General features: G+C 37.8%; 2 protein-coding genes across 9 annotated transcripts in view; both read right to left on the reverse strand.

Annotated features, from left to right (window-relative positions):
* Positions 1–357: 357 nt before the first annotated feature.
* Positions 358–4,421, reverse strand: LOC125060716 (facilitated trehalose transporter Tret1-like). Of its 3 annotated transcripts, none has more exons than XM_047665738.1 (4): positions 2,247–4,421; positions 2,042–2,177; positions 1,583–1,728; positions 358–1,513 (listed from the first exon to the last, which is right to left on the reverse strand). In XM_047665738.1, the coding sequence occupies exons 1-4, from the start codon at positions 2,283–2,285 to the stop codon at positions 416–418; spliced, it is 1,419 nt and encodes a 472-aa protein (XP_047521694.1). In that variant the 5' UTR covers positions 2,286–4,421; the 3' UTR covers positions 358–415. The 3 variants fall into 3 exon arrangements, with proteins under 3 accessions (XP_047521694.1, XP_047521695.1, XP_047521696.1); XM_047665739.1 differs by having other exon boundaries at positions 2,042–2,200; XM_047665740.1 differs by lacking the exon at positions 2,042–2,177 and having other exon boundaries at positions 2,247–4,420.
* Positions 4,422–6,204: 1,783 nt separating this feature from the next.
* The window catches only part of LOC125060743 (insulin receptor substrate 1-like), a 28,100-nt gene continuing 20,316 nt past the window's right edge, over positions 6,205–13,988 (reverse strand). For 2 of the 6 annotated variants that reach the window (XM_047665779.1, XM_047665777.1), the window contains 8 exons: positions 12,681–12,992; positions 12,206–12,310; positions 11,506–11,617; positions 11,062–11,232; positions 10,722–10,935; positions 9,836–10,316; positions 9,398–9,529; positions 6,205–8,445 (listed from right to left, as the gene is read on the reverse strand). In XM_047665779.1, coding sequence (XP_047521735.1) covers positions 9,402–9,529; positions 9,836–10,316; positions 10,722–10,935; positions 11,062–11,232; positions 11,506–11,617; positions 12,206–12,310; positions 12,681–12,992 — 1,523 coding nt within the window. In that variant the 3' untranslated portion in view covers positions 6,205–8,445; positions 9,398–9,401. Of the gene's footprint in view, positions 8,446–9,397; positions 9,530–9,835; positions 10,317–10,721; positions 10,936–11,061; positions 11,233–11,505; positions 11,618–12,205; positions 12,311–12,680; positions 12,996–13,988 lie in introns of all 6 variants that reach the window. The other 4 variants (XM_047665778.1, XM_047665776.1, XM_047665781.1 and 1 more) reach the window with 2 other exon arrangements.

Below are 13,988 nucleotides of genomic sequence, written 5' to 3' on the forward strand. Positions count from 1 at the left end.
CTTATTTCTATACGCGGCTGAAACGTGGAAAGGTAGAAAATAGACGCTTTGGAAATGTGGTGCTGGGGTTGGGCAAGAAGGCTTGGGGTTTCGTGGACCGAGTTTCGTACAAACGTATCTCGGCGTGGTGATCAGTCCATAAAACGCCTTGTCGTCCAAGGGAAGGTGGTAGGTACTAGACCGCCCGGAAGGTCACCTACGCGATGGACTGACCAGATCAAGGAGGATCACTCAATGAGTGCAGCAGGATGACCTCTAATAGTTAACGATGGCGATGTCTACATAGCGATCACGACCGCACTGGCAAAAATGTACCGAATAAGAAAAACTTTTACACACTAAAATAAAAAAAAAACATTTAGTCATGATTTTTAATAAACCTTATTTCTAACTACGTTTATCAATAAGTACCTACTTAACTATATTTAGCAAGTACACTTAAAGGCTGAGCTTCTTCCACAGTTTTCTCAATACCTTTAAACCTATCCTCGATTTGTTGCAATGTGCGGCCCTTTGTCTCCGGCATCATGAACCAACAGACGATCATGCAATAGCAAATTACAACGGCATTTATTCCGTACACGCCTTCAACGCCAACCATAGTTACCAGGTACGGGAAAGTCTTTAATATCACAAAGTGGAACGCAGTTGCGATGGCCGTACTTACACTGATACCTAAACTACGATATGCCAGAGGGAACACTTCTCCCGCTATGACGGTAATTATCGGTACTATGCCTGCTGATATAGAGAAACTTTGCAGGTGAAGCAGTACTGCCGGTATCCAGTACACATGCCATATCACACCAATCTTTACCAGCCATACATAAATCACTACAGCAACATGCATTGCCAAACATAACCCAACAGAAGAAAAGGTGACCGTTCGCCGATTAAACTTCTTCATAAAGTAAACCGCAAAGAAACTGGTTAGTATCCGTAATATATCTATAGAAACGAGCCAGAATTGAGGATCGACCCCGTTGCCCATGACCTCTGATATGATTGTAGGCCCATACACGGCTATAATCATGCCTCCCGACATATATCCCAATAAGGAAATATGCAACGTTATAATTATAGGCTTATAAAACTCCACTTTACAAATAATCTCTTTAAAACTTGACCTGTTCTCGTTCTCTCTGTAATCTTTTCTCGCTTGAATTAACTCGATAAGTTCATCGTTTTCGTTCAATCCCCTTAGCCATTCAAAATACTTTTTACTCTCCTCGTACCGGCCCTTACTTGCGAGCCAACTCGGCGATTCGGGAATAATAAATGTCATGACAAAGCTTATAACTGAAAAGAGAATGCAAATGGCCGCAGTTGTCTTCCAGCTGACTAAATAGCCCAAGAGATGGACGACGAATATCCCTGATATCTGTGCGACTGCGTTCATACTGAGGAAAGCCCCTCGATTATTTGGACTGGTGTATTCTCCAATCATGACGGCTCGAATAGGAACAACTTGACCAAATGAGATACCTTGCATGATTCTTCCCGATAAAAGCATCTAAAAATTGATGATCATATAATAAATTTAATAATTTCTATAGAATTTCGCTTACGTTCTTATACGTACTTCTACATTTGACGCGAAGACGATTAAAAGCCAGCCTACAGTTATGGGTATAATGACAAGAAAGTGGGAGTTTTTCCGCCCTAATTTGCCCATTAATATGGGCATGGTAAAATTTCCAACCATCATTGCTATTGTGAAAACCGCCGCTGAAATATAATAAAAAAAAAGTAATATAGTTTTACCTGATGATTCTAATAGGTGTTACAATACACAAAGCATCAATGTTACCTATACCTACTTTCAATGGTTTGATATGGGTTTAAACCAATTTTGACCATGGTTATTATTCATAGGAATTATAGACGTATTTTTGTATATATTCATAAGTTTATTAATGCGAAAGAATAACTTAGGTACACTTACTTATTTAGTTTTGTAAAGAACATATTTACATTAGTTTTTCTTACTACTTAGTACAACTACAAAGTTAAAATATTTGGCCTGATGTATTTAACCTACCTATCCATGACTCCTGGGCCTTGGTGAGTGGAATGGGAGAGTCTGGAAGCTTGAGTTGCGGCAGCAGCACCGCAGGGAAGCCATAAGCGCAACCATTACTAAGCACATTCATACAAACCGTCGCGCACACGAAACACTGCAAAAATTACGATCTAGCTTCTAATTTCACATTTTTTTTTTATAAAAAAAGTAATAACACACTCACTTGTTTGATAAATGGAGAAAAAACTGTCTTGTCGGTCATTTTATTGCGTGTTTATCGTATTGTTTCAAGCCTAACCACTTGAGTTACAATTCATTTTGACTTCTAGAATGATACATCCGATTTTAAGTAGCATCTTAAGTTATCTAATCAATATTTCTTGTCCATGGAAATTTGATTTTTCATAATCATGCTTATTCGTGGGTTTTCTGAATTGCATAATCATCTTTCTTATATTTTAAAACGTAGAAATTTAACTGTCGGTTTAATAAATAGTTTTATTTGTACACTGTGTTGTTTTATAAGCCAGAAATAGGTGGTCACACATTTTGTCTTTCACAAATCACTGTCCAAGGTTATTTATAACGAGAACACACGTTGCGTTAGACTTGTTTTGCCACTTACGTATTACTCTTCGTAGATATTTATCGGCAAACATATACTTACACTAAACAAAATGTATACTAGAACGCGATACTCGATACAGTTTATTGGCCCGACCAGAGATAAGAAATATCACACGTCATTGACTAGAACAAAAAACTCAAGTTAATTAAAATTAGAGATTTAGTGGGTCGTAATTTGATACAAGATTTCGAATAGATAAAATGGGTACAAAGAAAACAAAAATCAAATCCAAAGCTTTTATTTATTTACAATATAATCGTAATATGAAAGTAAACAAAACGCAACGTACGAAAAATTAGATTTAGAAATTTATAAAACATAACATCGGGCGAGCCCACGAAAATGCGAGAGAAAACTTTAAATGTGATAGAAACATTTCAGCGAGAGCCGCACTCAGTTACAAAAGCTAAAATACGTAAGTGTAGTGATGTTAGTCTAGATCTAGGGCCTTGTGATATGGCTCAGCCGCAAGCTGACGTCACTAACACGAATAGCACCTTTGCAGAACGACCACTCGGTGCTCGCCGGTTGGCTCCCGTCGCAACTACACGTTCACTATGCACACTTACTCATAATATTAAAAAAAAAACTTTACGCCGTTACAGGAACATCTTTATGCAAAATCCTATTAAACTTGCAATGGGACTAGTATAGAATAAAACTCCATTTGTCATGACGTCTCTCGTGGAGCTTCTTCTCGTACAATATACGATAATAAGGCCGCATTCACACTAGCTTTCGATGTCGTATAATACGTTTCCCACCAATGTAAATGTTGCCGAACGCTCCTTTTATAATACGCAACTTTTTTCTAAATATATTTTCATCTGCTTTTGTGACCCTTAGCGTAAAACGTATTTGTGCTTATGAATAAATATTTTCTCTATATAACACTTTGTAAAATATGAATATACGAACAACTCGTATTATAAAAGGACGTTCCGTTCGTTTACGCTATCCGGTACGGGTGCACTTAACACTAGGGCCGACTCGACGCGCCTTACAGCTATGTGGAATAAAGTAAATACGCTACTCGTAAATGTATAATATATACCTAAATGTAACTACATAATTGCGAGGTGGCTAGCTATCTGCGTACAGGCTAAAATTAAATAAACTCCGACGCCCGGCGACTCGTCAGCGACCGTGGCCAAACTTACGCCTAAATTAAATAATAAATTAAATTAAGTCTTATCCACTCGTATTTTGAACAAATTATACTTACACTGGTTAAAGTCGCAGACACCAGACAACGCTATATGTATAAAAACAACGGCTGTGCCCAATTGTACTAAATACCGCTTAAAACATTCGCCAAAAGGCGACGCAATTTTCTGGGATATCGAATATCAGGAATTTTGACTCTAATTTTATACACACCCTTGGGCACGGACTACATTCACAAAGGTCGGTTTCAAAGAGAAATCGAACCTTTACAGCCGTGAAAGCTACCTTTCGGGGTAATTTAAAGCTAGTTTATCGACCACAAGAGGTCCAGATTGGGGATACAATTAATTCATCAGACGCCTTCAATAAATAACATTATATATAAAATTTGGTGTTAACTCAGTCAGGCATATAGGTCCCATTACGTCATCTTGAGCGCGGCGAGCGTACACACGACCTAAGTCCGGTGAGAGCCATTGATTTTGTCGTTCTAGGATATTTACAGTATAAATATATGGTGGGATGTGTTAGGGAGCGTTCAAGTATTACGTAACTAATTTTGGGGGGGGGGGGGGTCCTTTTGTAAAACGTTACGGGGGGCGGGGATTGATAATATTATTTTCGACTTTCCAGTACTTTACACCACATAATGGTAACTTTAGGTATAAAGAGTCACTAGGTGGTCACGAAACGTCTTACTATACTTGGGTACAGAAAAATGTTACGGCGCGTTACATTGGGGGGAGTCAATGACCTCCAAAAATTGCGTTCAAGTTGAACGCTCCCTTAGTTTGTAAATGACAAAAACTTATAGCTCTTATGGCCAATCTCAATAGCATACTTATCAATAGACATTTTCATTATTACTGTAGTAGAATAGCTATTAAACGATAATCATTGTAACAAAAAAAATTAAGTTATTAAGATTGGTAGTGGAAGATTATTGAACACATGAGATTAGTCAAATTGCTTCTATCGGAATGTCAACCGTGAATAATTCATACTACATTTACTGCATCAACGACCTGTAGGATTAGATAACTGAAAATTGTTGCTTGGAGAATGCGAATTTTTGTCTGAAGCTATTGGACGAGTTGTTGGAACTAGACACCAAGCCCCTCATCCTGCTAGCGCACCAGTCGTACCTCAAGGTATTGAGGCCGCACTTAAGTGGGCCATACGGCCTCGTGGGGTTCTCAGGGCGCTAAAGGCCGATGACACAGAGGATAAATGTATTACAAGAGATACAAATTTGCACATTCAAATCGAGTTTAGTAGAGAAGAACCCAACGCTAACAGGACGAGAGAGCAAAAAGACAACCGCAGAAATCTCCAACGAATACACTTAAACATCCGTTTTTTTTTATTACTCAGAAATAAAAAAGTAAACTATTACTTAAGTTGACTTAGGGAAACGAAATATGCATAAAGAGTGTATGAGAGCTTTTAATGAACGACTCTGAGGTCTAATCAAAATTCTTTAAATTAGCATAATTATATTATTGTAATATAAAATAGTTCTATTTAGTGATCGTTAACGAACGGGTCGTCGATTTAAGCAATTCTCGTGTAGTAACCTAATTCATTCCGGTAAAAACGATTTGAAATATACAAATATAGTTTAATTTAAGCAGCTCCTATTACATATTTGTATCAAACGATTCTGTATTTATGTCAAGAGGAACATACATATATCGTCACTGTAGAACGATAGCCTCGTATGTCAAAAAACCTTTTTTTTTCTTAGACTCTTATGTCATTTAACTGATATAATCAAAGACTTATTATAAACACAAATTTTACCATCTAACACGAAACATTTTTCTCGTTTCCTGTAATGTTTGGTTCTCTGGACATACGAGGTTATATAAATTGCAATTTGATTATACGATAAATATTCGTGCTTTCAATAATTTAACAGTTTTATTAAAAGAACAAAACGTATCATTGGTATGTAGTACAATATGTAGTACTAAGATCGGCGTCTTTGAAGACCCCAAGAACCGCGTAATTGTACCTAATTGTGCCCAACAGTGGACAGAGATATACTTTATTGAGCTAAACATAGCTAGAACAGACTACGGGTCAGTTAATAATGACTGAGGCGTCCGATATGCCGCAGATGCTGCCGAATGGATTGCTGGATTTTTATTCTGGAAATATACCCAGTTTTAATCGCGGTCAACGTTCTAAACCAGTGTTTCCGGGGCCCACGCCCCGCAAGGGAGCAATTCGATTATAAAGGGAGCTATTCGGAAATTTATTAAAATTATTTATAATTTTAATATTAGTTGTTCGTATATGTTTTGAAAATTTACTTGCTGTGTTTTTCGTTAAGGTAAGTGAACAATACAAATTTTAGAATGGCTAAGGTGACCCAAAGATGTTGGGAAACATTATTCTAAACTGACTTTGGTGTTTAGATGTTAATTCAATGGAGTTGCAAAAACTTTTGGTTGGGTTTTTATTCCACTGTTATAAACCATACAACGTTATGAATTTTTCGTATTCCGGTTCAATTTAACAAACTTGGGCGTTTTAACGAATTTTTTGTAAGCTTGATTAGTTTAACTGGAATAATCCTTATTTACAATCTAACCAGAGAAATGTAATTTACAAAATTTTTACATTGACCATTTTAAAAACTGGGAGTTTGTGTCAAAATTTTTGTAGAATTTTTATCTATTTTATACAAGGCGCGGGGAACCTGCCGTACTGGAAATATAAGGACCTAAATGTCCCACTAGCAATTCCATTTGCACAACCAAACATTTGACAATTATATGAATTATTTCGAGAAACTGGCCACATAATTTGCCATAAACCAAGTAAATACGGCACATCAGACGCCCATCACCTACGAAACACGCAATAACAAGTGTAACACGTAACCAGAGACAATATCACCTACCTGTAAAACTGTCAATATGAAAACAAATATCTTGAACACATCATTACGAAGCCTGAGCCTGAACTTTACGAGAGAAAAGAGAGAAACAAGACTTAAATCTGAAAGATTTCGTCCTTATTTGTCTCAAATATTCGAAACTTACAAATCAATTGAACGCATTTCATTTGGAACATTTACTCCAAACAAACAGATTTCCCTCGTTTCGTCGTAATTAAAATAAAATTGTTCATAACTAGTTGAACGAACAGTCACCGTCGGCCACAGAAGAGAGAACTAAAACTATACGTATACGTGTCGTAAAAAATAACGCGTCACACGCCGAGGAACTAAACACAGGTGGTATCTCTGAGGTAACGAAGGGGCAGAAGGGGCCGAAGGGGCCGAGGGGCAGGCTCAGGTTCACCTGTCTATACCGAGAGCCGTTAATACAACGAGCACCACTTTTCATAAGAAATTAAACGGGAAATTAATGGGGCTCTCGTTATAAACAGTATAACAAACGGACTGGAGACCGGACAGATGGTCACGTTGCGGCCTCAATTCTGCTTTTTTTTTAATTTTCTAACTGTTTATTACAAAAAACCGTATGAAAATAACTAAGATTTGTGATAAATTTTCTAAATATTGTTTGCTATATAGAACATGTAATATAAGAATGGCCTCGAACGTCCGCGCACGTATACGTGACCATCTGTCCGCGTTAATTTCGCGGTCAGAGCTGTAACTACGAACACAACGGGTACGTCGGAACGTAACTGTCAACTAATTAGGCCTCACTCACAACCGTGGCTTACGTGAACGCGACAAACGTTTGAACCAAATTTGTGAAACTTGAACATAAATTCGTTTATTATCGCGTGTCGAGTTCACTTTGTATTTTTAAATATTTTTAATTCGAACAACAACTCCTAACCGATATCTGATTAATCTTTGATTTCCCACGGGACGACTTGAGAAAATTTTATATCAAAAATATTGATGAGTATTTTTACTATGCATTACGAAAAATATTTTTTTTAACACTTTAATAAAAATCCTATATGGAAGCGCGTCATTGGCTAAAAGGCTCGATTAATATTTTTGATATAAAACCGTTATATACAAATAGGTCCTACGTACGAAAGCTATGTGAAAATCTAAATTACATAAACTTTTTACAAATATTCAACAGACGCAAAGCGCGAACTCGTCCGGCGACGAACAGCGAATCGACGGTCCGGTCTTCGTCGACGACGAGCGTTCAATCTTTTCGACGGCCCGTACGGGTGTCGCCATGAAAGACTTAAATGTATCATTTTAAACAGAAGCGAGCGACCCGAGTCTAACTTAATTTCGTTCAAAACTTAATATTTCAAATCAATAACAGAAAAATAACAAAAAAATAACATTCGATTTAACCAGATTTTGTACAACATCGCTCAAGCCACGTTCTCAATTATTGAAACTAGCTTCGTTTACGGGGCCCGTATTCCAACACGTTTCTCACAATTTAGTCTTTACAAATGTCAACGCGTAGAATACGGAGTTAGAACTTATGATTTTGAGTAACACGTGGTATAAAAACTGTAGAACACACACTTTGGCGACGTCAACGTGATTTAAAATTTCCTAACAAAATTTGATAATCCCGTTTGTTGCGTATACGTACGTACGCGTGTACGTGTTCTCGTGCGGAGGCGTCCGGTGGGCTGATCGCTGACTTCAAAGTGCACACATCTGGAATATCATTTTAGAAAATTAACTCTGGCAGTGACATTAGCAAAACTAGCACCGGTACTCCTACTCTATAGTGCTTTTCATGAAAGAAGTCCCGCGGATATTTTTGGAACTAAATTTGACAGGTCGGCAATGTTGTCATTCGTCGATGTTATCAAGTTCGTTTGTTGTGGTAGATTTTTGTGAATTTTTAACTAGCTTAGTGCATTTTAAATATTGATTACAATGCCAAAAGTTGTAAAAAGTTCGGCTCGAGAAATGATATTAAAGGTGAAAGAGTTCTGTGAAGCGGAACATAAGAATCAAGGTGTTTTAATACAACTAAACAATGTTCGGAAGAGAATTGCCGCCATAACGGGTACTTTTTAGAGTTGCCATTTAATATTTTTTTTGCTGTATTGATGGGACTTTTATGATATAAATTCGTTTTTGCGACAAAATTGAACAAATACATAACGTGATGAAACTAGGTAACTGAAATTAAAACATATATTACATAAGCATTATAAACTTAAAGTTATTATTATTTTTGGTTGTTCATAATTTAATTGCAGGTGTGTCAGAAATAACTATAACAAGAATTACAAACGAAGGTATAACAGCGGTGTGTACTTCGAAAAAAATTGTAACCCAACAATTATGCAATAAAACTCTGAATAAAAAATTGTATTGCTTTTCTTTACCCTATTTTCTCATCTTTTCCCTGTAAGTAGGTAGAACACCGCTAATATAAGTAAATAAATATGTATATACTTTTTACATAACAGAAATATTGTTTCATCGAAGTATGCAGAAAATAATATTACTTGATAAATTACATCTGCTAAATGTAAATAAAATAGGTAAATTTTTTACTCATAAATGGCAACATTACGTCATGCGATTGCAGCGCCGCGTCACTTCTTTCGTGAAAAGGACTATACTTCTACGCTTCTAATGAGAGCAGGCATACCTGGCTAGAGCGCGTCGGCGGCGTATGTCTCGCTGCGGGCGAAGTCGATCTGCGTGTAGAGGCGGTGAGGGGGAGGGACCGGGGGAGTGCGCTCCTCCAGGTCCAGAGCTGCGTAGTGAAGGCGCCCGCCCTCTGTGGACGTTTACACTTGTAGGACTTTATCGAGTGAGGGGTTCCGAATGGAAATTTATTGGCATACTTAAACCGAATAAACGGAATTTATTTCAAGAATATGGCATTAAAACTAGAAAATCAAGAATATATTCTTCAACAAAAGATCTTCACGATCTTTTTCTAAATGGTGTATTTGATAAATGAAATTAAGGAATGCAGTATCATTTTCAGATTTTTATTTTTAGATAACAAAAACAACCTTTCCTACCATTTTGGTAGAACATAATTCTTCTACACCTATATACGAGAAGACTGTAAACATACCTCTGTTTTCATCGATCCTGGCAGTCTTATTATTGTTGAGGCAATCGGGCCTCGCCAACGTCACGTATTGAGGCGAAGAGGAGACTTCGACTCTTCCTTCTCTTCCGTCTCTCCCCTCCTCCGAAATCTCCCTCACGGTGCTCAACGCGTGCTCCATTTCAGGGGGGGAGTCGGGGGAAAAGGGGAAAATGGTCTGCGATCCGTGGAGGGCTTTCTCCGAATCGGGGGAGGAATAGGACGGCCGATTCGTTATAGCTATCGGGCGAGTGCGAGAGCGATAACTCATCTCCACGTACCCGTCCGGGGGGGTCAATGGGTTCATCGGGGAGGAGATGGGGTTGATCGAGGGGATGGGAGTGAACGGCTCGCCGGGCTTCATCTCTACATAACCGGCGTTGCGGGGGGACATGTCGACGTATTCGTCGACGGGTTTCGATTTTGGTATGTCTGAATGGGTTGGCGGAGTTCGGGCGATCGTTGGCTGGAATGACAATAGCAACAGTAAATTGTGTACCCAAAACTTTGTAATTGTTATTCAATTATAATAATTACATCTTTAAAATCACATAACATAATTGATGTGGTAAATGATATTCCGAAATTTCCGAAGATTAATCGAGGTCTATAATAGTTCGGTAGATGAAGGATCCCTTTGCTGGTTATATTTCAACCAACTCCTAACATTAAATAATGATTAATTTGTCGAAATTCGACCTCAGGGGCTATTGTGCGTTACAAATAAAAAGCAGGGAAATATTTACACTAAACGGTGCCATGCAAATTACAATTCAATTAACATGCCCTTCATATGCCTTTGAAGCTCTCTAAGGACCGTTCTCTATATCTATAATCTATATAGTATATATATTGAATTTACTCTCTTTACCTTAGACTGTGGTGAATTAGCGGAGAAGTCGATCTCCATCAGGTCGTCAGTGGGCCTGGCGTGCGCTGGGCGTCGTCTCGCGCCCGCACTGTACGCTCGAAGTCTCGACGCGGGCTCGACGCGCTCCGTGCGCACGGGCCGACTTCCGACGCTGTACGCGCGCGTCGATCGCTCCTCGGATATGTGGGACGTCGCCGGTTCCAGTTGGTATTCGCTGGAATTATTTTGTAATCGTTGCACATAATTTTTTTGTATTTTGATATTTATGTATGAGTATTTTACATTCCGAAAAATAACTCCCATTTTAAAACCAAGAGAGAGAAAATAAGAAATATCATACCTAAACCGTGGATCCGTGGAAGGCGTCCCGCTACAAACGGAGGCAGAGGAGGACAAGTGCGGGGGACCCATGGGCAAATAGCCGTCAGGTATGTCACCCACGTCTCTGTCACCACCGTCGTCCACCCCCATTGACGATGTTCGAGAATGCGCAATGGACCCCGTGCGCATACTAAAAAAATATACAATTTCGTCCTTACTGAACTACATATATAAATTGTACAACAAACATTCGTCTAGTAAAACCAATGGCGGAATATCTTACCAGTTATGCATGCTATCCTATGATAATATCATTTAATTTTTATATAATATATTATACGAAAAAACTATGTATTACGGCAAAACTTCAATTTAGATCAGTGTTATTACAAAGGCGGTTGACGTATTCTCACAAATAAACGTTACGATAAGATAGTTTAGTTTGTGCATCTGAACAGCCTACCTCATAAAGTCCCGAGGCAACATATATTCGCAGCCGTCCGGCTCTTCCGGTATTCGCGGAGTGCGATACCATTCCGATATAGAATCTATGTCGTCGCGTGATGAAGCCAGACCTAATAATAATAATAATTTATTTGAATATGGTACAAAAAAGGTGGTACAATCTTAAGTTAGCATATTCTGCCACACATAATGGCGAGCAAATTTGTCACTTAAAAGATAGAATCTTATATAGAAGTTACATTACGTTATCAAAGACGTTGCCCCTACTCATAATAAATAAATAAATATTACATTACATTATGAGTCATATATTATAGTAAATTCTTATATTATTTTATCACTTTTATGAAATTAATTTTAATTATAATGTTGCACCCAAATAATAATTAATAGAATAATATTTTTTTTTCCAAAAATTGAAAATTAAGTAGATTTTAAAAAACTTTAGTAGGAAGATCTTTGAATGTTTTTGGTAAATTATTATAAACTTTGATTGCCATACAAAAGGTGTTTCTCTATAATATTCTAGATTATTTTGGCAATACATACAATTTATTCATTACCTTACATGGACGGGTAAAGTTAGTGATTCCGTAACAAAATTGACAGAGACATTTTTTGTAGGATCCTTCCTACGTCTTTCCAAAGGTAATTTGTTTTAAAATTGTGTTAATTTGTTCAGAAGATTTAGGACGTACCGTCAACGACATCAGTGTGCCTCGTTATTTGTGGACGGTCCGACTCGAACGAGGAACAAGCCCTAGAAGGCATAGTCTCACAACGATTACGAAGTGCCGTTACATCTGTGAACAACGGTGACTTATTAACGGATCGTTTTAATACCGATGTAATTAATAACCCATTGCCTACGTATACTTCCGTTTAAGAGTTTAAGAAATGACATATATTAATCTTTGCATACTTACTTGTACTCATGCTAAAGCTAATTCTAAATTGATACAGTTAGACTTTTGTCTCAAGCATACACAACTTACAAGCTTACGAACAAAGATTTTACAGCAAAATATACATTGGGGAGTATATACAAAGGGAAACGATCACAAAAGCAAATAAACACATGCAGACAAAACACAAGCAAATCTGATAAATGGAAATCAGAAGTAGGATTAGTGTATGCGATGCGATGTTGGTTAGTCGAAGCATGATACATACTCTTAGTATGCGCCGGCGACAGTTTGGAAAACCTTGTGCCGGTACTTGCACGTCTGCACCATGGGTTCTTCTTGATCGTATCCGTTCCATTGACGGTTTTGCAGGAGGAATGCATCACTGTTTTCTCTAAGATAGCTCGATCTACTTCGTCCCCTGTGAGAGGCTCGGATCTAGTTCTGCCGTGGGCGATCTTCAAAGGCTCCTGGAAGACTGAACAGCCGGCGGGGAGTGACACTGTACGGTGGTGTTTAATATGCCGCGCGGGGCGGTCCTGCTTTTCGGGCGTTAGTGTGTTATTCGGCGGTTGGTTTTCTGCTGAAGACAATGAGAAGCGACACGTAAACATCTGGCACCAAGCGTCACCCGGTGCGTTGGTTATTCGTGAATTGACTATGGTACCTTGTGTACGTGTTTAAACGTAGAATCGCAAGACTGTTTATTATACCTGAATGCAACTGTCAACCGAAATGTCAAGTACCATGGTCGGAATGTGATTACAACGTTGATATAAAGATATGGCATGATTTAATACATACTTGTTGTGTTTTTAGCGTACATGCACTGTTGGCCAGTTAATTATATGTTGGAAAGTAACTGTATCGTTTGTTTTACCATATCTTTACACACAGGTGAGTAAATGACGCACACAACACAAGACCGAACCATCACCGATCCATGCAGACAACAATCATTCATCATACCTTACAAATTCAAAGTACATAGAGTCATACAGATTTTGGGGTACACGGTTATTGTAAATTCAATATTTAATATTATGAGCGTTGTTAAAAACATGCTACATTTTGTTCTTTTGCATTTTCCAAATATCTTAAAGCCGTTAAATTTCGCAGTTAATTTCATGCTCATCGGTTAATAAAGATGTCACCGTCACATTTAAAGCATCAGATATTAATCGAGCGATTAGAAATTTAATGATTTGATAGTTAACAGTTAATTATACACCACATCAATTTGAGGCACCATTGAAAAGCCATTCAGATATTCTGACGTTATTCTGACGTGAAATTAGTTATCAATCTTTTCTCCGATGGTGAATGAGGATGAACGATGAATGAGTTACGATGCCTCCATAACCAAGCACGACCATTTGACAGCCATGAACGAATTGAGCTGGTGAATGAACATTTCCAACATTATGTACACTCGGTTTACAATCTAGACAAACTAATTAACAGATCCTCACTTCAATCTGTTTTCAAGACAATAATAATTACTTTATTTTTTATTTTGATAACAGGAAAAGGATTAAATAGTTTACAAGAAGAAAAGATATAATTTCTTTAAAAA

This window comes from Pieris napi, chromosome 22 (assembly GCF_905475465.1).
Source record: "Pieris napi chromosome 22, ilPieNapi1.2, whole genome shotgun sequence".
Taxonomy (NCBI): Eukaryota; Metazoa; Arthropoda; class Insecta; order Lepidoptera; family Pieridae; genus Pieris; species Pieris napi.

Excerpts from the sequence above, each read along its gene's own strand:
- LOC125060716 (XM_047665738.1), bottom strand. The coding sequence starts at position 2,285 with ATGACCGACAAGACAGTTTTTTCTCCATTTATCAAACAA. Across the intron at positions 1,729-2,041 it reads GGCCCAGGAGTCATGGATAG|CGGCGGTTTTCACAATAGCA; the intron begins GTAGGTTAAATA and ends ATTATATTTCAG. Across the intron at positions 1,514-1,582 it reads TCTTCGCGTCAAATGTAGAA|ATGCTTTTATCGGGAAGAAT; the intron begins GTACGTATAAGA and ends ATCAATTTTTAG.